This window comes from Tyto alba, unplaced genomic scaffold (assembly GCF_018691265.1).
Source record: "Tyto alba isolate M040663 unplaced genomic scaffold, T.alba_DEE_v4.0 Super-Scaffold_1, whole genome shotgun sequence".
NCBI lineage: Eukaryota > Metazoa > Chordata > Aves > Strigiformes > Tytonidae > Tyto > Tyto alba.
This window is the reverse complement of record NW_024881261.1, coordinates 24,342,166-24,365,812: the sequence shown is the minus strand read 5'-3', so window position 1 is coordinate 24,365,812 and position 23,647 is coordinate 24,342,166. Positions and strand designations below refer to the sequence as shown.

The 23,647-nt window shown below is 38.5% G+C and overlaps 1 protein-coding gene across 2 annotated transcripts in view; it reads right to left on the bottom strand.

Moving 5' to 3' along the window:
* Positions 1 to 23,647, bottom strand: part of VCL (vinculin) — a 66,590-nt gene that overhangs the window by 38,246 nt on the left and 4,697 nt on the right. For both annotated transcript variants that reach the window (XM_042796839.1, XM_042796788.1), the window contains exon 2: positions 2,877 to 2,947. In XM_042796839.1, the coding sequence (XP_042652773.1) occupies positions 2,877 to 2,947 (71 nt within the window). The remainder of the gene's footprint in view (positions 1 to 2,876; positions 2,948 to 23,647) is intronic.

Sequence of the window (23,647 nt, the reverse complement as noted above, 5' to 3'; positions counted from 1 at the left end):
AACTCCAGATTGATAAAAAACAAATGCAATAGATTATCATTGATAAAGGCCACTGAATACTCCTAACTCATGTCACTGCATCTAGGACAGTAATACTATGTAAAGTAGGTTTTGTTACTGTAACAGATAGCTTTGTTTCCCATTTTTCATTATATCACCATTCAAGCAGTCATGAATTGCTGCAGAAAGAGTTCTTGCACCCAGCATAAAGCGGTACTATTCAGAAGTGCTTGTATCACATTGCTACAGTAATTTAACTATTTAAGTCTCCACAATCTGGTAAGTGTTGATCAAAGACTGTTACAGTATAGCAATTAACAAAATCTCTTTTCCTTAATTCCTTGTCTAGGTGAACAAGAAGCTGGAAATTAACTAAAAAACTGTACACATCCTAGAAAATGAACACAATCAACATTATGTGTTTGTATACAACTCATCAAGAAGAAAGAAAAAAGTTTTAGTCTCATTTCAATACATAAACACTGCCCTCAAAAAACAAATTTAAAAAAATCAAACCCCTCTACACCCAAACAAGATCACACACCAGGAATACAGCATAATAAACCCTGTAGTGGACTATATCAAGGCCCATTTAGTTCAGCATCCTGTCTCCAAAAGTAGCTGCAAGTAGATGCCTAAAGAAGGTTAAGAACAGGATAAGTATTTATCATATTTCCTGTGGGTACTCTCCCATCCTCCAACTATTTTAAATTCTTGGGATTTCCTGCAGTTTGTGTATGTGATAACCCACAATGGATTCCTCTAAGTACTTATCTATTCACCTCCAAACCTATACGAAGAATTTTAACAGTACATGACTTGTTGTACAAAGAGGCTTTCCCTGATGTTGGTTTATAAACTACTATCTTAAAGCAATGCCCCCATCAAGTTGTTGCACAGGAAAAGAACAAGTTTCCATCTTCTCCATACAATCCATGCTTCCTTAGACTTCTATCAGGGCCCCAAACCCTTCTGTCACCCTTCCCAGGCTGAAAAGTTTCAGCCTACCTAGCTCTGCCTTATACAGAACCAATTCTACACCTTTGTTCTCAAATTCCTTCTATGAGCTTTTTCCAGCTCTACAGCCTTTCTACAATTTAGGGTCCACAAGTGGATGCAGTATTCAAGGTGTGGGAGGAAAATATAAAGCGCCATTTTGGTCTCTCATTCTTTGCCGATAAACCTAACATTTGGTTTACTTTTTGACCACTATTGAGCATACGATGGATGCTCTCACCAATCTATCACAGCTCCAAGACCTTGCTCACTGTTGGTAACAGTAAGTTCAGAGTCAATCATCCTATCTGACACTAGACCTGCTGTTCTCCCATGTGTGCACCATTTCAGAACTTTCAAAATAATTTCACCCACACTTTATATCAAGTCACTCAGTTTAATAAGGTCCTGCTGTAATTTCTGAAAGTCACCCGTTAATCTCACTACCCTGTGTAAGACTTCAGATCATCAGCAAGTATTTTCACCTCACAGCTCATCCTGGTTTCCAGGGTATTTGTGAACATGGTGAAAAGCACAATCCAAGCAGAGATCTCTACAGCCCTTTTGATTACCTACCACTGTAATTTTTCCTTTCACTTTCAATTTTCTCTTTTCTATACAATAATTTGTCTTATTACCCTGTGGCTACTTCATTTTCTTAAAAGCCTTCAGATTTTGCCAAAAAGTTTAGAAATTGGTATATACTATATCACCTGGATTACCCTTATCCCTGTTTGTGATATTTCTAAGAACACCAATATATTTATAAGGCAGAATTTCCCTCCACAGAAACACTGTCAATTCCCCCAAAGCAAATCATATGTATTTGGGACCTGTAAATTCTATTCTCTAGTGTAGAATTTCTAGTCATTTGCTCCAAAGGTATGTCAGACCTATAGACCTCCTTTCCCCCAATTCCCCTAGAAAGTAGCATCAGGCAGTAGCATCACCTTGATTGACATACTGGATGGTCTCAAGTGAGAGACTGTACTTCACTAATAATTCAGCTATTTCATTCTTGAACTCTTATGCTAATACCACCTGGTCCTAGGCAGTATTTTTATCATTCATTTTGTCAACCTACAATACAACAAACTAAATATCCTTTCTCACTGACTAACATGAATTTTCTCTTCAGATGCCATCTCTGTTTTCCATTTTAGTATTTTCTTAGTTGCCTTAATGCTTTCTTGTTTTGACTATCTGCTTGCTTTCTGTTTGGGAATACTGTAAAATATTCAGTCATTCTGCACACATTGGACAATGCTAAGAGAGAGGTCACTACATTCAGTAGGGTGTAGGGCAAAGTCACTTCAGTGAAAGTTCATCAGTTGGCAGTAAGAAGCTTGGCAATTCTACAACAAGAAATGATGTATGATTTTTAAGACTTAAGGCAGCAGAAGAGTAAAGTCAGTTGTCCTTGACACGTAGCCATGGAATTAAGAGTGTCATCACTGCTCTTCAAATGTCTTAGATTCCAAGCAGTTATATTATGCATCAGCTGCCTATACTGACAAATTCACATTTTTCCATCAACCAAATTAATAGTAAATATTGAGGACACCATGTTATCTCTAACACTGTCAGGCAAAACTACAACAGCACATAGGTAAGTATCATTGTTACTCTGATTTTTTTTATTTTTTAATTTTTCAAGGAAGAAATACCCTAGATATGTACCTGTATATACAGAATATAACAGGAAAAGTCCCTGCTGGCAGTATTGTCGTTCCTAACAAAGGTCTGCCTCAAGACCCCATAGAACTAACCAAAGGTAAGAGTATTTTCTCATCTGAACTGCAGAAATAGGTAACAACAATGTATCCTTTGAACAGGTTTCCTCTATCTACAATAGAAGATTTACAATAAAATGAGTTTACTTGATAAACGCTGGTGGCATATCCCTTTTCAAGATCTGGTCTTCTGTTGTCTGCACAGTCTCTTTTCCAACCTGCCGGAGAAAGAAGTCATACTTAAGATTCAGAATTTCACTGTAAAGCCTAGATGAAAACAAATAGCAAAATAGCAACAAAAAAATGTATTTGTACTACTGATAATTTCTTTCACTAGGTTTGCTGTTGATGTGTCTATGTTTGAGACCACTATATACTGTGGTTAGTCTAATGCTTTAGAAATCATATGTTGTTTTCTGTCAACATCTCTACTACATTAACTGGAGGGGACACAGACTTTTCCCTTCTCCCACTCTCCATAGGAATAGTACTATTTGATTGCTGCACTTAGTTGTAAAAACTTGTTCACCGTGAACTCTGTAGGCTTCCCTCGCTCCTAATCCCCACAAGTGAGAAATCAAGTTTAAATTAAAAAAAAAAAAAATTACCTCCATTTTACTATTCAACCTAGTCTATTAGAAAAATGTAGTTAATTACTGAAAATACACCCCACACCCACATTCACATCATTCTTTAAGCAAAAATTACTATTCAGAAGCTAATAAAAAAAAGGATAGGGTAAGATCCAGAGTTTTCTATACACTAACTCTTGTGTTATACAATAGAAGTCTTTATAATTGGCAGCTGGCTCTCTGAACTGTGAGATCACCAACTTGACAAAATATTTCCAGCTTCTTTGTTCACTGTATTTTCCAGCTGAATAAGCTATTCAGGAAGGCATCACAAAGCAGAAGGTCTTTAATCCAGACACTAGTTTGCGTTAAGAGCTGCCAGGCCTGCTCAAGCTAGACAAGATAGCCCTGAAAATCCCTCATCAGCTGGTGTTTAAAGATTTGCTGGTTTTTGACAGAAGTTGTAGCGTGCCAATATGCACAGCACTTGCAGCTCCAATGCCATATAGCCTTCCAGGAGCATCATTTCCTTACAAGTTTATGCTGCTTGCCAAAACCAGTGTTGTCCTAGTCTGGTCCTTTTCAAAGAGGCTTTACAGAAGTAGGTTGGCTTTTGTATTTTATTTGGTTCAAACACAGAGTCAGCCTAGCCTACTTTTTTTTTTTTTTTTAATCCATTTGTACTAGATGCACAAGTAGTCACACAAGTAATTGTTAAGTAATTAAGAACAGAGAAGAGGTTAAAGGTCCTCAATTTCATGATAGGTTTCTGCCTCTTATGTTCAGTGTAGGCTCACTAACAGCCATGCTCCCTCCTAGTGCACAGCACTGCAGTGTTCCTTTGACTCCGAAACTTCATGGCAATGCCTCAAATGCACAATTAGAAATGTAACTCATACCCCCTTTCTTGGGACAGGGTACCATAACCCACCAGAGACTAGACCTGCTTTGTTCTAATTATTTCCATTGCACTCATGAAACACATCCTTTATATTTCTCAAGTATTTGTATGCACACATGCATGATAAAGATCACACAGAAAGTTGCAGAAACTTTGAATTACACATTTTTCACACAGAAGGCTATCACCAGGTGAAAATTAAGAGTAATACTTTATTTCTAAAGAACCATACCTTCAAGATTTATTTCTTGTAGCTGTACCAATATGCATATACTTCCATATATTTAAATAAATATATTTCTGAGGAGATACAGTCTTTAAAGAAGGCATGAAAAATAAGGTTCAGAGTGACCTTCAAATTGAAGCCCCCCACATTATAACAATCATTATTGGTATACTGAACAGTCAGTCAGAAGCAACCAAGGAACAACTTCCCATTAAGTTACACTTGATGCTTGATGTGCTGTAAGTTACCTCTAGTTGTATTGGACCATCCAAAAAGCATTTCTTCATTCAGTCTGGAAAGCTATGTCTCTTCTATAAGAGGATCTCAGTTCACTACTCACAGAAGCATTATCGAGTAATCATAGATATATACACACTTTATGTATTTGTACACACACATATATATGGACATTCTTTGCTATGGCTAGCTAGGAACTTTAGTCTTCAAATGAAAGCAACATACAGGATACGAGTCAATTCCCATTTTCATTTTTTCCGAGTTTTAACCTCAAAACTGCCCTGAACTCCTAAGACTTTTCTCTTCCAAATCCATCAAGGCAGAAGTACTCATTCCTCCAATATACTCAGCACTACATCGCACACAGACAGAACAAAATTTCTGTTAGTTCCCATGAGGCCTTGTGTTGAGTTTATGCATGGTAGGGTTTTTGGTATACAGCAGTAGCCCCCGTGAGAAGTTTTATGAGGTTCCCCCAGCTCAAAGTCAGACCCACCTCTGTCCAGGGCCAAGCCAATCAATGCTGGTGGCTATGCCTGTGTGACAACATATTTAATAAGGGGAACCTGGGAGGAAGAGTTGGCCCTGTGAGGAAGAGTCTTGAAGGGGACAGTAATGCAAACACTGAGACCAGTGAATGAAAGGAGAAGGATGGTGAGATTTGCTAGAGCAGACACTCCCCTTCAGCCCATGGTGAGAAGGCAGGGATGCCCCCTCTGCAGGTCCACAGTGGAACAGAAGCCCAAATGCAGCCCCTGGAAGACCCCATGCCCGAGCAGGTGGCTTCACCCAAAGAAGGCTATGACTGAGGGAAGCCCATGCTGGAGCAATTCCTCACTGGGAGGACTGCAACCTGTGGGAGGGACCCATGCTGGAAGAAGTTTGTGGAAGACTGTCTCCCATGATAAGTACCCCACACTGCAGCAGGGGAGAAGTGTGCAAGGAGTCCTCCCCCCTGCAGAAGGAGCAGCAGCAGAAACAATAGGTGATGAACTGACCACAAGACCCATCCCCTGGCCCCTGTGCCACTGGCTATGGGGAAGAAGGTAGGGAAATTGAGAGCAAAGCTGAAACCTGGAACACAAGAAGGGTGTGGGGGAGGCGTTTTTACGATGTGGTTATATTTGTCACTCTGTTAAATTCAGTGGTGGTGTTTTTTTCTTCCCCTAAGGATCCTGTCCTTTGCCTATGACCCTAATGGGCGAGTCATCCCTCCCTGCCCTTATTTTGTTTAGCAGGCCCTTTGTTTTATTTTTTCCTCCCCCTCCCTGAGGGGGAAGGAGTGAGGAGCAGGTGCATGGTGCTCAGTTGCCCTCTGGGCTCAAACCATGACAGGCCTCAAAGTTGTCCCATACCTTTCTGGAAGAAAGGACTTCTTACTGTATTTTAAGCACCAATACAGCACATGCTCACTGAATCTGTTTAAATATAAAGCCTTGTGACTCAAAAGAAAGTATTTAATATTTACATGGCTATTAATTAACCTTTCCAGAAGTTGCTCTTTGCATTTGTAGCCAAGGTATAGAGATGGCATGTAAAGAACAAACATACTCCACATACTGTTTAACAGGCACATGAAGACACATTCTTGACTAAAAATACACAAGCTTAAAACCATTTGGGTTAGGGGAATTTTTTTGTTTCTTATTTTTTGTTTTCGTAAGATACTGTTCCTTCACACTGAATTTTACATGGCCTACATGGTTTTCAGACACACTGCAGAGTAACACAACAGAGAATCACTCAAATTCATTCCCTTTGTGTTGGAGTATAGAAAAGGTAGATTATTTTCTTTTCCTTTAAGAGGTAGTAGCTACACGTAGCCTATTTCAGACAAAAAGCTTGTTGAGCTTCCTTCTAATACAGAACAATTATTTGGGAAACCTGGATTTTATTTCTATCCAACAGTATACTTGTGAGAAAAAATAGGATTTCTACTTGGGTTTCAGATATTCTTACTTCCTAAAATAATCTTTCCCTAACTAAGTGGGAAGCAACAGGCTCCATGGAATAGAAGCTTCTGCTTTTAAGTAATACTGAAGTGGCTACTACTCATGGTTCACAGAAACTGCACTGGTTACCACAGTAAAGAGACCATAATTTCTTGAACACTGTACCTGCCCAGAACAGCACAAAGTAAGGGAAGCTCTCAAACAAAACTTATCAAGACAGTTTCATAGTTACAACTTCTACCCACCCATATTAATTTCCATATTCTCTGACATATTGGAGGTAAATCAGTTGATTAAAGAATGACCTACTTCCCTGCTTGCTCCCTGCTACTCAACAACTGGGAACAAGAGGCAGACAAGTCTAGAAATTTAAAGGAAATGGGGGACACGCAAGTCAGTGGCCATATATGACCACTGAAAAGTCTTCTATAAATGCAGCTAGAAAAACCAGGAGACAGTTTACCTGCTGCTTTCAATTTTGCTTTTAAGTCTTATGCACTCTTATCTGCCACTGATTAGTACAAGATCAGCACATTTTAAGCTTCCTGCCTGGGGAGTATTTTCTCCACAGAAAAGCAAGACAAAACTTTCGGAGCAGGCTGACTTTCCTCCTTGTAACCTTTTTATCATGTCTGCTTCTATTGCAGGAAAGACAAGACCTAAGTACCCCACAAGGCGTCTTTCGTATCTTCTTAGCCTGCTAGATATAGTTATGAACAGCTGTTTGGTAAGAAGGAGAAAGTTTCAGTTTCTGTAATTCTCTAAGAGTTTGTTTAAACAAAGACACCAAAACACCAAGCAGTATCTAGCTCTATTTACTACTTGAAGTTTGAAAGTACAAACTGCACATCTTAAATAAGACACACAAATATTTAAGATAAGAGTCTGAACTTTATTGTTTGGGGGTGGTTTTCTTTGTTTTGTTGGGGTTTTTTGTTGTTTTGGTTTTGGTTTTGTTTTCTTTTTTTTCGCTTGTTTGTTTAAAAAAAGTCTTCTGAATGACTATCTTGACAATACCAATTTGACAAATACTGTAAGTGAAATTTTCCTTGAAGCTTATAGCATTTCCTCAGTTGAAAAGGAAGATGACCTTAAAAGAATTAGTTTTTGTAATGTTCCAGACGCTAACTTAAAACATCTGTCATTTTAGGAAGGAGCCTAAAAATACTCCTGCATCATCATCCAGTGAACAGATGCAGCCCTGGTTGTAACACTAGCAGAGCTCCAGGTTTCCCTCAAGAAGTAAGCTACATTATGAGTTTTGCGTGACAAATCCAAGTACCACTCAAATGATCTAGTCTGTACGCTGTAAAAGTGACTTTACCGTAAGTCATCTCACATTAAAATTCAGTTGCTGGTTTATACATTCTTCCATGTTTTGCAAGCTTCCAAGAAGAATATTGACATGACAATAGAAGCATTAAATCTCACATCAAAAATTTGTTATACATCAGTGCAGTTCCATGAAGTTCTCAGGTTTATTTTTTCAGGGCAGGCATCTAAAGAAATTGAGAAAGAAGTTGCTAAGTATTTGCTGTAACTCTACAATGACAGCAGTTTCTACATTGCGTATCCATGTCTTGAATCCATCTCAAAACAGAACTGTCAGTCCTTTCTCCCCAGCTCTCATTTTAAGAAAGCAAAACCGGCCTCAATTTCAAGACCATGAACAATCCATCAAGCAGAGCTATAAGCAAGCCAAAGTTACACCAAATTCATGCCTACTCCTTGCTGGCATAGGTGACATTGCAGTCCAGGCTAAAAAATGCAACATGGGCAGAGATAATTAAATCTTCATGAAACCATTTTGGATTCAGGTTACATACATAGGGTCTTACTCACACGTGACAATATACAGAAAATGATGACTGAAGTTAATGCTATCCAGTTGTGTACCTTCTACCTTTTACAGAGTTCATTCCTCCCCACAAGGACTAGAAAGCAGGTCCTTTATCTCAAACCAAGTTCAGAGACGGTTTGTCTCACTGGCCTCAGAAATTGTTCTGTTTTCCCTTTGTGAAACCAGTCATTGGAGTCAAATTATACAGAAGGCTTTTGGAAAGGAGCTCTGGCAGCAAACAAGCTAAACGGGACTTAGCTGTCTACCTTCATTGTTGTCAGTCATAGTATTTTGATTGCAACCCATGTTCTGTCTTTATTTACATTATCTAGTAGATCCAGTTGTTGGTACTTCAAGATATTTCACTCAGCTCTGTATACAGCTTCCAGTAAGGCTAGAACTTTCTGCAAACTGTGACAGAAGAGGTAATGTTGAAGTGCTTTTAGAAAAAAAAAAGAAAAAAATGAAATCAAACAGAAGAGGTGTACAGGTCACTCCTCACAATCTAATCCTTCTCATTCAGTAAGACTGAAAAACATCAGTTGTAACAAGGTACAACTTGTTTTTTTAAAAACAGAAAACTTTCCTTTCCTTCAAAGGCTCTCTTGGAAGCATTTAACAAAGTAAACTTCCAATTTGTTCATAATTCCACTCTCGTCTCGCTTTGATTTAAAAGTGTGATTGATATGTCACTTGAAATTAGCAAGTTTAACACTAGTTTAAGAAGCTTTAGTTTTCTACTTTGACATAGGGGAATAGGTCAATGCAATTAGAGACTGAAAAATAAGTCAAAAGAAATATGCAGCTGAATTCTCTTCCTGTTTCTAGTTTATGCCAAATGAACAATGCACATATACTACCAGTGACATCAGCCAACAAGACCACTTTCTCTTCAAGCCAGGCATGAACCTGAAGAGACTGCTGCATCAGAGCCTATCCACTTTGCCTTGCAGCTAATATGGAAGCTGTATACTGGCCCCTTGTTTTCTCATTATTACCCTGGAGACTGCATTCCAGGCATAGCATGGTACAATTTCAAAGTCATCTGGCAATAAGTCAAGTAAATTGGAACACTCCAACCATCTGGTCCCTAATAGCAGCTAACTGACCTACCTGTCTACACTGGCGATTAAGACAAATTCAGTTGGCTTGAAGCTAAGGAAATCCTGCTGTCCAAGTAAAATACATAACTATGAAACAAGAACCATATGGAAACCAGAAAGTGACAGCATTTGGGTACTAAAAGACTTCTACTGATGTTGCTAATATCTATTAACTCTGTTACCAGTACAGAGCTGAGGCTTGGATGGTTTAGCTAATTACAGGACATACAATTTAACATAAAGGAAACTAAAGCACATACTGATTATGTGAGACATTTTATAGAACTATTATAATTTGGAAGTTAGTTTTTATCAAGAAAAGAGTTTCTTCTTCTAATCCAGTACTTCCAAGTTACATCTACTTTAAGACATTGTAACTCCACTTGAGTCAAGTCAGCTCTGACCTTTGAGCATATATAAAACTCACCTGGAAAAATCAGATACAGCAATCATCCTCTACAAATGAGATTAACAGCTGCAACTAGCTACTTTTACTTTAGAAGGAAGTCTAAGGCAAGTGCCTCATACCAAACAGCATGCAGACTCCAAAAGCTCTTCCAGTTCACGTCCATGTACCCAGACTTGTGAATCACCAAGTTTCAGAGCACCTCAACATAAATCCTGCTGCAGATGTATACACAGATTAGTACTGTACTAAAACATAACATGTGATATAATAAAGCTAAGCTCTCTCATTATTCATGTCTAAAAAGCAAGTAACCAAACACCAGGATGCTGCTGGTAGGTTTGCATCATCTTTGACAAGCTGCTAATATCTTCATGTTGGAGAAAATCTTGGTTGAAGAGAATTTTCCACCCTAAACCCAGTAATTGAGATGTATCCTGTCCCCCCAGTTGGTAACAGAGTAATAATAAAAAGCCTCACCACAGGAATTTCATAGATCATAACATGTGGAATAAATATTTTTTTCCAGATACAGATTCACACAGGGCACTCTGCTGTGTTCCTAATATAGATAAATATAGCACTGCACAGTCTCTAAACCAGCCCAAGCTATAGCCTCACATCAGTAGTAACAGACTGTCTCCCCAGGCTGTTTTTTTCCTTCATCAGAATGACAAACTAAGTTGGGGGTAGCCTCTGTCACAATAATATTGAATTGACATTTCACTTATCCATGTGTTGGCACAGAAAATATTCCAGGAGCTGAAGACAATATATATTCTCTGTTACTTCTTGACTAAGTTTCTGATTCAGAACAGTAGCTAAGTTTCTTCTTCTCAAGCTTCTAAGATGTCTGACTAAATCAGGTACACAGCAGATGTCTACTATAAATGCCTTAATTTCACTTTGTTATTTAGTTAACTACAAAATCCATTGCTACTTTTTATAACCCATTTTGCTCTTCTAAAACACTGCTGATTTGACAGGTGTTAACTACTTGAGGCATTTTAATATACCACAACTGATAATGTAGGTTGCCTAACAGGCACTGAAGTTTAGTATCTTCTGTTTGTTATATGCAAACTTGTACTGACTCCTGAAGGCCAGACTGTTCAACATAGACTTTTCCACAGGAAGGGTAGCACTGCTTCCCTTATAAGCTCACTCAGTGGGTCCACAGTAACAGAATTTATTTCTAAATTCAAGACAGCAACCATTTCTCAGAATTTATAAGCATGAAAACAAAAAAGCAGTTTTGAACACCTCTGATGGCAGGAGGAAGAGGAATACCAATCATCACTGGTTTTGAGACAACAAATCAGAACACTTACTTTCAGCACCTCCTAGGAGCAACATATTTATCATTAGATAAACAGAATAATACTTACCACTCCATTTACATGACATTGCTTTTTAGCATGCTCTAAATGTAACTATTTTGCCAAGGACACTGTCATGAGACTTTTCTTCAATCTAAACAATTCCAAAATTGTTACAACAATTCCCCCTATCTCTTCCCATGACACTGGTCCAAGTTACTGAACTTGTTCTCATCTGCCTGTCAGTGCTGGCTTATTTATCTGCAGCCTCATCAAGCAAGTAGCTATTTCCATTACCTTGATGAGTTACAAAAACTAAATGAGTCTAGTGCTAAACAAAGTACTGAGGCAAAGAAGAAATATGAAATAGATGCTACCTTAATCTATTTTCTTAAATCAATCTGCAAGTGCAGGAACTAGACCAAGTTCTGTCCTTCATTGACTTTGTTTAATCCTTGTGTTTCCCTCAAGGGAAACAATCACCTAAAATCATCTTCATCAATAATGTTACTTTTTCACTGAGTTTTTAATATTGTATTAAAAATAGCTTCATGTGTTAACTAATATATGGTTTATGCAACAAACTCGCAGCATTCATCTTTTGGCATAAACCTTGCCTCAGTAAATGTTTCTTCACCAGCAAGATATGTACTAACATGATATCTTTATAGTGATTATCCAAATTTTGTAGAATACTGGACAATTTGTCTTTCGTAAGACTCATTTTACTTGACTAACAGTTAATTCAAGTGTACAGTGAGTTAATGGCATAAATCATTGCTCACGTGTTAAATGTGATGTTTTAATTAGCTACAACAATATCTAGTTACATTAAATAGAATAAGGACTAGTGGCTGTTTTCCAAGGGACAGTGCTCATTTACAGTACCATTAAAAACTTCAGTGTGTCAGAAACTTGATATTATGTGATTGGTTTCCAGCTTGATTTTGCCTTCAGTGCTTCTGACCACTTATACCAGCTCTGCAAGGACTTCAGCATGTAGAAGATGATCCCCTTAAGTGCAGAAGCATCACAAAGAATTTGCAGACTATTACAAAGCAGCCACTCAGCAGAAAACTTAGAGAATATTAAAAATCAAAGAAATGTCTGATCTGGCATTAGTTCGGAGTGAGATGAAGACTTACTCAGCTGTTAAAATTAGGTTTTAATAAATCTTAAGCTTACTATGTTGATAGGTAACAAACTTCACATCTAAAAGCTTTAAACACAACTGTTTTCAATAACATTTGCTATTTATTTCTTGACTCACACTGAAAATTTTTCTTTGAAGAGATTCAGGGGTTTTTTTGTGGTAAAAGCTAATCAAGTATGGCATAGCAGCAGATGTTACCAACGTAGCCAGAATCTTCTGCTATGGCACGACATAACCAGTAAGAGTGGTGTAAACTAATTCCTAGTTGTCAGTGATTCCTCTGAGAATTTTTATCATTTAATTCTTTCTACCGACCTATTTCTCACCTAGAATAATTGTCTACCATGCCACCTAGAGTAGAATCTACTCTTAGCCACTTTTACAGTCTACGTTCAGCCATTAAAACCTATTGCCACCTGAAACAGTGCTAGAGCAAGCCTTCTTCTAAAGCAGTGCTTTGGACTAACATTAATATACATTACATTATGCTTCTCTCTGTTCAGCCTATTAAAGCATTATGAAAGCACCAGTCTCACTCCTTTAGTCCCTACTAGAAAGCTTAGTTCACACAATATTGAAATCTGTGGGGCTTCTCTTTGTACCAATGGATTTGTTAGGCCCTATTACTGTAGGCAGTAGCATCTGAACATGCTTGATGGGATGGACAGACTTTCTCAGTGTAGCGCTGTAACATGAAGCTGCTACTATCCTGAACTGAAAAAATGAGGGAAAATTAAGTAATGTAAGCAAGCAACTTGAAGGTTATAGTTCAGTACATACACAGCTAAGCTAAAACTACTTATTTTGTTAAGTTCCCATGATTGGCAAAACTGGCCAAAGCCTGGTTTCAGCTGTTGCATACAAAAGGAATAATCCTAGTCACTGTTAGTTTTAAGTAGTAGAGAAGTAAAGCCTCTATAAACTGGTCTTAAAAATTAATGCTTGACACTGAGTTTGACTAAAGAGACATCAGAAAGTTCAACTTCAAAACAGAAGATTTTCACTGTAATTTGTTAGTATTTTAGAGTTCCATTGTACCAGACACTGTACAAACATGTAGTATCACCCAATTCACATATAACAGCAGACTATTGCTGACTTACATTAAAAGAATGTTGACAAATCAACTCCACAGTAGAAAAGGGGTATTAAAGTGCCACCAACACTTGATAGTATATAATTGCTACCACTTTGAGAAGTTACAGGTACCACTTATAACTGTTAAAACCCTTTTAGAAGTTTAATAGAAATTAATGAAAAATAATTTAAATCTTTGTGAAGTAAACAAAGGAGCTTCATCTCCAAATATACCTGCTACAATAACATGGTTGAAGAGGGAAACAGCAGTATTGCTGCAAATCTGACTAAAAGCATCTCCTATAACAAGAGGCTATATTTGTTCTCAACATTTTGTCCTATTTGAGGAAGTTGGCTCCAGATTTAAAAGCAACAGAACATAAAAGAACCACTCTGAGCAACCATTATACTATATTAAACAAAAATACAAGGGTTTGGGCCAGCTAACAAACTGGAAAAACTCTCTGAAGAAAAGAATTACACTCAAATGTGAAAGCAGAAGCTAGATCCATCAAGTTCAAACCCCTTCACAAGTTACTTCCTCCACTGCCACACAGTAAGAAGGTTAGTTTTAAATTGATGATGCTGATAACTAATAAGCCACGTGCAAGGAAGTCTGCTCTTTGCAAGAAAAAAGTGCAAGACAACAGCATAAAAATCTGCCACAAGCAATGCTCAACAACAATCCTTTGTAACAGTCAGTAACTGCTTCAGGGTCATAAACCCTCTTTAGCATTTCACTATCCTGAGTAATTGGAGAAAAGGTCAGATATTCCAACTGCCACCTCCCCACCCCCAAAAAAAGAAATTGCCACAGCAAAATTGCTATGCCAGAAATTAGCTTGCAATTGAGAGGTAAAACATTTTATATTCTGTAGCTTTGAGCTATGATAATCACTGATGTCATGCTGGGAAGAGGGAAAAAAAAAAAAAAAAAAAAAAATCAGATCAACAGAAAAATACATTCCTTCATGCTGCATGGGGGGTAGAGTGCACTTGGCTGGTCTGGCAGTGAAGTTTAGTCAGAGCACTAAGGAATGCACGTTTTCTCCAGCATTAACTTGAGAAATAAAAGAAATGCCATGCTATTATTTTTACTTTTTTCCCCCCTCAGAGAAAGAATGAAGTCAAGCTGAAGCCTACCTAAAGTTTACTGAGGTTTCTACTCCCCACCCATTTACTTTGAGAAAAACAGAACTTTAAGTGTGGCAAAGAATCAAGCAACACTTCTTCATTTGCTACAGTTAAATCAATAGTTTGGCAGTTACTACCCCTTCACAACCCAGTTTTTTCATCATTGTATCAGGGCAAGCTAAATAAAAAGTGACCTTTTTGCTTACTACTCTGGAGTTCGAGAGAAACTCCATTTGTTTATCTCTGTTATTCAGCACAACTATTATGCTGTAAAAGCTGCAAAGACAGCTAGGCTTGTGAAAATGATTTTTAGTGTAGTCCAAACACCAGTCAGTTTACTAACTTGTTCTCTCACTTAGAACCTCGTAAGACTTATACAGTAATTTAAGAAAGTATTTTTACACTTGATAATAAGTTTTCTTTTAAGTATTAAGTGGTCTTTGTGACCTGTTTGTAACAAATTATCTTTTGAAGACAGCTGAAGGATAGACACCTGTATACACAGAGGCTGAAATGGGAAACATCTTCTGAGATCAGTCTTGAGCAAAATTACAAGAAAAATAAAGATTTTAAAAGCAAATACACACACCAAAGCAAGTAACCTTCCCAGTAACTTCCATCTGGATGCTTGAAGCATTATTATTTTTCAGAGCAGTAACTCTTACAATAAACATTCAGTATATCACACTTCAGTATCAAAAACATCTGCTAAGCAAGCTTAGACGACTACATGAACGTATGTTAGCAACTGACAAGGTTTCCATAGAGTTTAAATAGGAAGATTGAACATGCCAGCTTGCATACACTTAAACCTTAGCACTAATTGTTTCATTCCATTATGTACTACTGCATCCTATTTTGAGATTAACGGTTTAACCATTCTTTTCCTATGCACAGGCAGATATTGCACTCATGAGTAGTTATTTTATTTTTATATATTTACATATATATATATACACACACACACACACACCACATATACAATAGATATTTTATTCATTTATGAGAAATTGTTCAAAACAATCAAATCTGTGGTCACCAGGAACCAAATCCACCCAAACACTCTTGCAACTTACAAGTTATCTGGCTTTCACATGTACTGACTATCAGTCTGGTTGAAGTCTGTTTCTGCTCCTTCCGAGGAAGCATTTGGGCAGGCAAACAAGACAAGGCCTGCATAAGAAAATAAATTCTTATTAATGCTTTCCACCTCAAAAACAGTTGCAATATGCAGCCTCTTCCAAATCAGGAAAAAGTTTGAAGACAGCAAAGGAAGCAATTCCGCTGGAGTAACTGAAGTTCCAAACAACCGCTTTTAATAGCTTCCCTGCTTGATAGCAGTCTTCAGACTCTTCTGCAACTGAAGAGCTGATACCCAGAAAATGGCTGAAACACTAGAATGGGCAAGGAAGTTGATATGGACTTTCCTGGCTCAGCCTTTAATAAGCCTCCCATTTTAATCCACCTGCTCCTCACATTATATAGCAACTATCTGATGAGAATTTAAAAAACCTGAAAGACAGAAGAGAACCGTCATTGCTGTTTGCCATCAACACAATGACTTAGCTAAGGCGACACTTGTGACTTACCCAGTACAGGCCAGAGTGCTCCTCATCAATTCAGGGGTTACAGAAATAACTGCCATTTCTCATACTGATACTTCGACACGTCTGTGACTATACCTGTTTAAGACATTAATTTCTATAGCTATCTTCTTGTGCACTTTTCAACCTTTAAGGAGAGATAAGCTTGTCTCTAGTTCATGCAAAGACTCAGCTACTAAAATGCAGTTCAAGTTTATCCTTTCACTTTACTATTCCAACAGAAGACAAACATTGAAAAGAACATGTCTGGTACTGCCATCCATGTGTCCATTAAAAAAGACAAAAAGCAATCTTCTCTATCATCTGCTTTAAAAAGATGCATTGCTGGATAAGCTCCATCACAAGAATATCGATTACTCCTAAATATCCTTATGAACTGCAAATGCAGTTACATTTACATTCATTACACAACAAGGCTTTTGGTCTTTGCCTACTGCTAACCTGAACTGAGACTACCTTGAACTAATCTGTGCCTTTTTGGACAGTTAAAGAATTTTGACAGTTCTTGAATTACAATACAAGATCCACTATATCCTAGTTTAAATCACTTGATTTAAAACTGTCACAACTAGTTTATAAGAGCAGTGAGACCAGAACAGCTGCAGCATACCCAAACGTTTTAAGCTGCATACACAAAGATATCCTAGCATAAAGCTTGTAAAACTAGCCAAAGCAATACTTTTTCTCAGTTCTGTTATTCATCATTTCATTTATGCACCATATGTACCTGAGGACAAATATTAAGCAAGATAGTTGCTCAAGTCAAACCTTCTTAGGCCATGACAGAAAATTAGTTTAATAAGAAAATTGCTTACCTCAACTGTAATGAAAAATACTGTACTTACCCTATCACGCACTGTAGGCTCTAAATATTGTCTTTCATTAATAGATAGATACAGATTGAGGAGCCAAAAATAGAAGGCACACTACTATTAGAAACAAGGGAGAACTGGTTGGGAATACAAAGGTCAGGGGCAACCTCAGCTGCAGTGACCACAAGAATTCAGGACCCTGAAATGAAGAAACAAGATATATCAGACCCTGAGCTTCAGAACAGACTTCAGCCTCTTCAGGGCCCTACTTTGAGAAATCCCATGGGATGCAGCCCAAGAAAGAAGAGGGCTTCAGGAGAGCTGGTTGATTTTCAAGGATCATCTCCAAGCTCAAGGATAGTTCACCCTGCTGAGCAGGAAGCCAAGAAAAAGCGGCCGGAGGCCTGCATGGATGAACAGAATGCTCCTGACAACACTGACACAAAAAGTAGGCACACAAAAGGTAGAAGCATGAGCAGATGTCTCAGGGGGAATACTGAGACACTACCTGAGCATGCAGGAATGGGGTCCATCCCAAAATCTGCCTAGAGTTGAATCTGGTGAGGGACATGAAGGACAACAAAAAAAATGCTTGTGTAAGTAGAGCAACAGAAAAATGAAGACTAGGTAAAATGTGGGCCCACTGCTGAATAGGTGGGGGATGTGGTCACAACAGAAAAGACTGACGTACTCAGTAACTTCTTTACTGAGAAGATCCGCCTACATCTATGCCAGTCCCCAAAACACACTGGAAGTTTGGCACAAGGAAAATTTATCCTCAGTAGAAGATCAGGTTACATTCGCTATTCTGTGGGTGTAACCATTGATGAAAAATGCAATGCAGTTTTATTACAAAAGGTCTCTTTGTAAGGATTCTAAGCCAACAGCAACAAGACACCCTAGTTTCCTACAGGAATAGCTTGCTTCTTTTCCGCTCTTCACTGGAGAACCCTGACATGAATATCAGTTTCCTACCTGACCCATGAAGTCAGGGTACTGGGAAACTGTTCCAACATACATCCTCTCAGTAAAAGAAAGAGTTAGAGATCATCATCAACTAACAGTCAATACAAGACGACAGTTTCAGTAATTATGGAAAGCCTCTGGGAGCTATGAGGGCAGTTTTTCCTTCTTTACCCTTTCATCAGCCAGTATTGCTATCCATTGATCATTATGCATAATGTAATTTTTCTGCAGCATCAGAACATTATTTACTTCAGAATAAGAGATTTGTTCCAAAGTGTGTTGTTCAGTATACCATCACAGAAAACTTTGGTTCTAGTCTCAGGATAAGAGCAAATAAAAGTCTACAACAAGATCACAGGATCACAGAATGGTTTAGGTTGGAAGGGACCCGAAAAATCACTTAGTTCCAACCCCTCTGCCATGGGCAGGGACACTTTCCACTACACCAGGTTGCTCAAAGCCCTGTCCAACCTGGCCTTGGACCCTTCCAGGGAAGGAACAGCCACAGCCTTTCTGAGCAACCTTTACTGTAAGGGTGGAAAGACACTGGAACAGAATTTCTTCTAACTCATCTAAATCTACCCCCTTTCAGTTAAAAAACATTACCCCTCATCACTACACACCCTGATAAAGAATCCCTTCCTATCTTTCCTGTAGCCCCTTTTTAAGTACTGGAAGGCCACTATAAGGTCTCCCCAGAACCTTCTCCAGGCTGAACAACCCTAATTCTCTCAACCTGTCCTCACAAGGGAGGTGCTCCAGCCCCCTGATCATCTTCATGGCCCTCCTCTGGACTCACTGAAGTAGGCTCATGTCTTCTTATCTTGGGGGGCCCAGAGCTGGACACAGTACTCCATGTGGGACTCACCAGAGCAGAGGTACAGAATCACCTCCCTCAACCTGCTGGTCACAATTCTCTTGATCCAGCCCAGGATGCAGTTAGGTTCCTGGGTTGCAAGCACACACTGCTGGCTCATAGTCAGTTTTCCATCCACTACTATCCCTAACTCCTTCCCTGCAGGGCTGGTCTCAATCCAGTCAACATCCATCCTGTATTTGTGCCTGGGATTGCCCTGATCCATGTATAGGGCCTTGAATTTGGCCTTGTTGAATTTCATGAGCTTCTCCCAGGCCCACCTCCCAAGGCTGTCAAGGTCCCTCTGGATGGCATCTCTTCCCTTCAGTGTGCTGACCACACCAAACAGCTTGGTGTCATTGGAAAACCTGCTGAAGGTGCACTCAATCCCACTGTCCAGGTTACCAACAAAGATGTTAAACAGCGCCCATCCCAACACTGACCCCTGAGAAACACCACTCGTCAGTGCTCTCCACTCTAACATTGATCCATTTATTGCAACTCTGAGAGAAACCATCCAGCCAATTCGTCATCCACTGAGTGGTCCACCCATAAAATCCATGACTCTCCAGTTTAACGACAAGGACATCATGCAGGACCATGTCAAATGCTTTGCATAAGTCCAGGTAGATGACCAAGTCTCCTGTTTCCTTCTGGAAAGGGCCTAAATTTTCCCTAGCCTTCCTTTTATCACTGATGTACCTACAGAAGCTTTTCTTGTTGCCCCAATGTCCCTAGCCAGATTTCATTCTGTCGGGCCTTTGGCCCTCCTAACCTAAGCTCTGACTACTTGGACAGTTTCTCTGTATTCCTCCCAGGATATCTGTCCTCACTTCCATTATCTGTAGGCTTTTCTTTTATGCTTGAGCTTGTCCAGGAGCTTCTTGTTCACCCATGCAGGCCTCCTGGCAGCCTTATCTGACTTCCTCCTTGTCAGGATGCATCACTCCTGACCTTGGAAGAAATGATCCATGAATATTAACCACCTTTCTTGGGGCCCCTCTTTCTTCTAGGGCTTTATCCCATGTTACTCTGCCAAGCATATCCCTGAAGAGGCCAAGTCTGATCTTTAGAAGTCCAGGGTAGCAAGCTTGCTGTGCACCCTCCTTGTTGCCCTAAGGATCTTAAACTCCACTGTTTCATGGTCACTTCAGCCAATGCTGCCCTTGAGCCTGTAGACTTGAGTTATTAGGCAAAGTAAACAAAGGAAAGGTTTGCCCTCTCTACTGATTCCCTATCCAGTTTTTCATATTGTTACAGATGCAACAGGGCCTGAAATGACTATAGGGATAAACTAGACCTACTTTGAAGTATTATGCACATAGCTTCCCCTCCTGCCCCAATTCAGTTTTGAGCTGCTAGGATGCTAGGCTCATGTTTTCAGAAGATATTTATTGGTAAAATATTTGTAACTGAAAAAAGATCCAGACTTTGTTTTATCAGTTTACATCTCATGCAACAAGTCATCTTGTATCCACAAATGCCTGAAATGCAGGTAGTTGCAATAACCACTCACTTGTGGTGCATTTCCATGCCTCAACACAAGTTCTTACATTAGACTCCAATCAAAGTACATTATTTAGCGTTAATTATCTCTCTCTTGTTGTCATAAAAATTAAGGAAGAAATTACATAATTATGCATGACAATTTAGTAGATGAACTTATAACCGTTATATAGTTATGGAAAACATACTTTACTGTTCAAATTAGATAACAACAATGCTCCTTCATAACAGCTCCTATTGCTGTGTTTCAAGATAAATGTCAGAAAGGTCATAATTTTGCAGGAATTAAGAACCACAGCCACAGAGGCAAGTTCTGTAACAAGAATTGCTTCTCAGCATTTAACTAAGTGATCGAATAGAACTTGGGTGACTAAAGGAAAAAAAAAATACATTGCAATATTTAAAATCTAGTTTGCCAATCTGACTTGCTTTTCAGAGTGAGAAACAGCAGCAGAAGATTGATATTACTAATAGTAGATATTCTTCATATTTGAGGTGGAAAAAATACCAAGCCAGTTAAGACTAAATAAAACAATGTAATCAGAAGCAAGAGCTAAGGAACACATTCAAGCTGCACAACAGAAGTAGGGATAAAAATCTACTTTTAGCTATATGTGAAGCCACTACCAAAATTAAGCAGTACTCAAGGCAAGGACTGGCCTATTCTCTCCTTTGGAAAAGTAATTGCCAAAAATTTGTCATTTGGGTTTTATTTAAGAATTCTAGCAGATTTGGAACAAGAAACATACCCTAGCATTTGCAACAACCAGTTCATGATTTCAGTCATCATTTCCAGTAACACCACATGTTTGCTAACTTACCTTTAAAACCACTGTTTGATTTTGTCTCCACCTCCTCTCAAAGACATACTTCTTCAATCCAAATTTCAACTACATTGGGAAGGGGAAGACACCTGTAAATTACCCCACTTACGTTCTGAAGCTACACATCTCTAAGGGTAAAACATAGTGAATCATGGTTTTTTTGGTTTGTTGTTTTATTAATCTCCGTAAAACAAATTGCATGTCTACAGTCCAATATCACTACGTGGAGGAAAAATATCTTGTTTCAAAGCACAAAACAAAACTACATGATACTTTAAAGTTACAAGAAGTCAGGAACCAGAATAAATCACTGAACATTGGCCCTTAATATGAATTTAAAAACTCTTCCCTCACTGGTGTAATTCACTTATGCAGCAGAAAGCATATGTTAAGTTTTCCAGAACAGGAGTGGTATACACCATATTGTTGGCATATGGAATTTTTTAGTCCAACTGACACTTTAGGGTTATTCGTTCTGCAAAAATATTCTCAGGTTTCATGTCCAAAAAAAGCAAGCTGCATGTAAGTACTAACGGAGGCATTTACCATCTCTACACACATTTAAAGAAATAAAAGATTCATTTTAAAGCTGATGGAAGAAACTGGTGTAAATTAAGTCTCCAAACATAGTAACAGAACAAAGAGATTATTCCAGTCAAATCAGAAGCTGATTTAATCACTTAAAGATAATTTTTCACAAATCAAAAAAAAGTTTGTGATGTGCTTTTATTATTATAAAATTGCTTTTTGTCTGATTAATCTCTTCTCCCTGTCCCTCCCATGCACACACTCTAATGGGTTTTATCCACTTCCTTAAAGCAGATGGCCACAGTTCCCACAAAATAGTAAAATCATCCCTAAATAAATTGCAGGTACACTGAAATAGAATATTCTATTTAAAAAAAAATAAGGAAATTCCTAACAGTAATCACGAGTTTCTACTACACATAGACAAGCCATAGAAATCTATAAGGAAAAGACATTCTCTCATGAGATCATCAGGGCTCTTCCAGTACTCTCACTCACTTGTCACTAAGTTCTTAAATACTGTAAAGTTCAGATGAGCTGCTGTAACAACACATTTCCTTCATCTTAAAGATACTCCAATACAACAGACTGAAGATGGGGAGGTACAGATCTATAGATATTTTAACTTGTAATAGGATATGAAGAAAAAAAAAAAAAAAATCAGAAAATTACTACAACCCCTTGAGAGCCATCTTCTGTGCTGTGCACAAAATTCTAAAAGGAAAAACTTTACCTTCTTCCTTTCTTCTTCATCCTTTTTCAAGATACATAAATACATAAACATAAACATTGCAAGTTTAATTTTCTCTCAAAAAAACAGAAACACTAACCTGTCTTTGACAGCTCACTCCTCTCACGTACCCTGAGATCCAGGCAAGTCAGATATGCCAGAAGAAAACTTCAGTATGAGGAAATTGTTTTACCAACCGTTCTCCACAACAGTCAGATCATTTCTCATTGTAAGTGTTTAGCCATGTATTTGACTTTCACTGCTGCAATCATGACAAGAATCTTGAGGCAGAACACATTTTTCACAAATTAACTTACATAGGTGACTTCCAAGTTGGTGGCTTGCAGGTGTTGGTAAGCAATTCATAGCCTGTCCAGAGAAAATGCACAGCTCTTTCTGCATGGCCCTGCAACACCAGGGAACTTCTCACTTGATAGAGACCCCTGGATATGCACCCAGAACATGCCAATTTATTCAGGTCACTGCTACTTCCATCCACTGGGATAAGATAGGACAGCTGCTACAACTACACTAAATCCAACTCTTTTACAGTTAAGATTTGGGGTTGTTTTGTTTTAAACTTTACATCTCTTTCTAAATACTAGCATAGAGTTTCACCTATTTTAGAGTAATTTGTGTGGGTTTAGTTGTGCCTAGAGGGGGCTGGCTTCAGCTGAAGAGAGGCTGACCTCACAACTTCTGGAAGTGACAAAAGCCTCTGACATGAATGACTGTTTGACCCAGTGCTATAGGGTGTTGTTCTCATCGACTACAAGCTACAGTTAAGCTTAGTCTTGCTCTAGACAGCTTTTCTTTACTTTTAAAAATAATGCTTGGCCCTGCTCTACTTAAAGGAAACATTTGATAAACCACGACTACAAGACAGGATATTTATAAGCTAAGAGACCCTTACTGATGATTAGCCTGACCTGCTAGCTGTGGTTAGTGACTGAAACGCAGAAAGGTATCACCGTAGTTAAATAAGCATCAAAAAAAATCAGATAAAGGTATATTGCAGCATTCACCAAGAATACATTGTTGAGAAAAGTGATAGTTAACCATTTAGTAGAGAGTAAAGTACTTTTTGCCCACGTCATAGAAATTGAATGCATGTAGGCGCTTATGGAACATATAGATTCAAATACAAAGCACAGCACCTACAGCACGGAGGA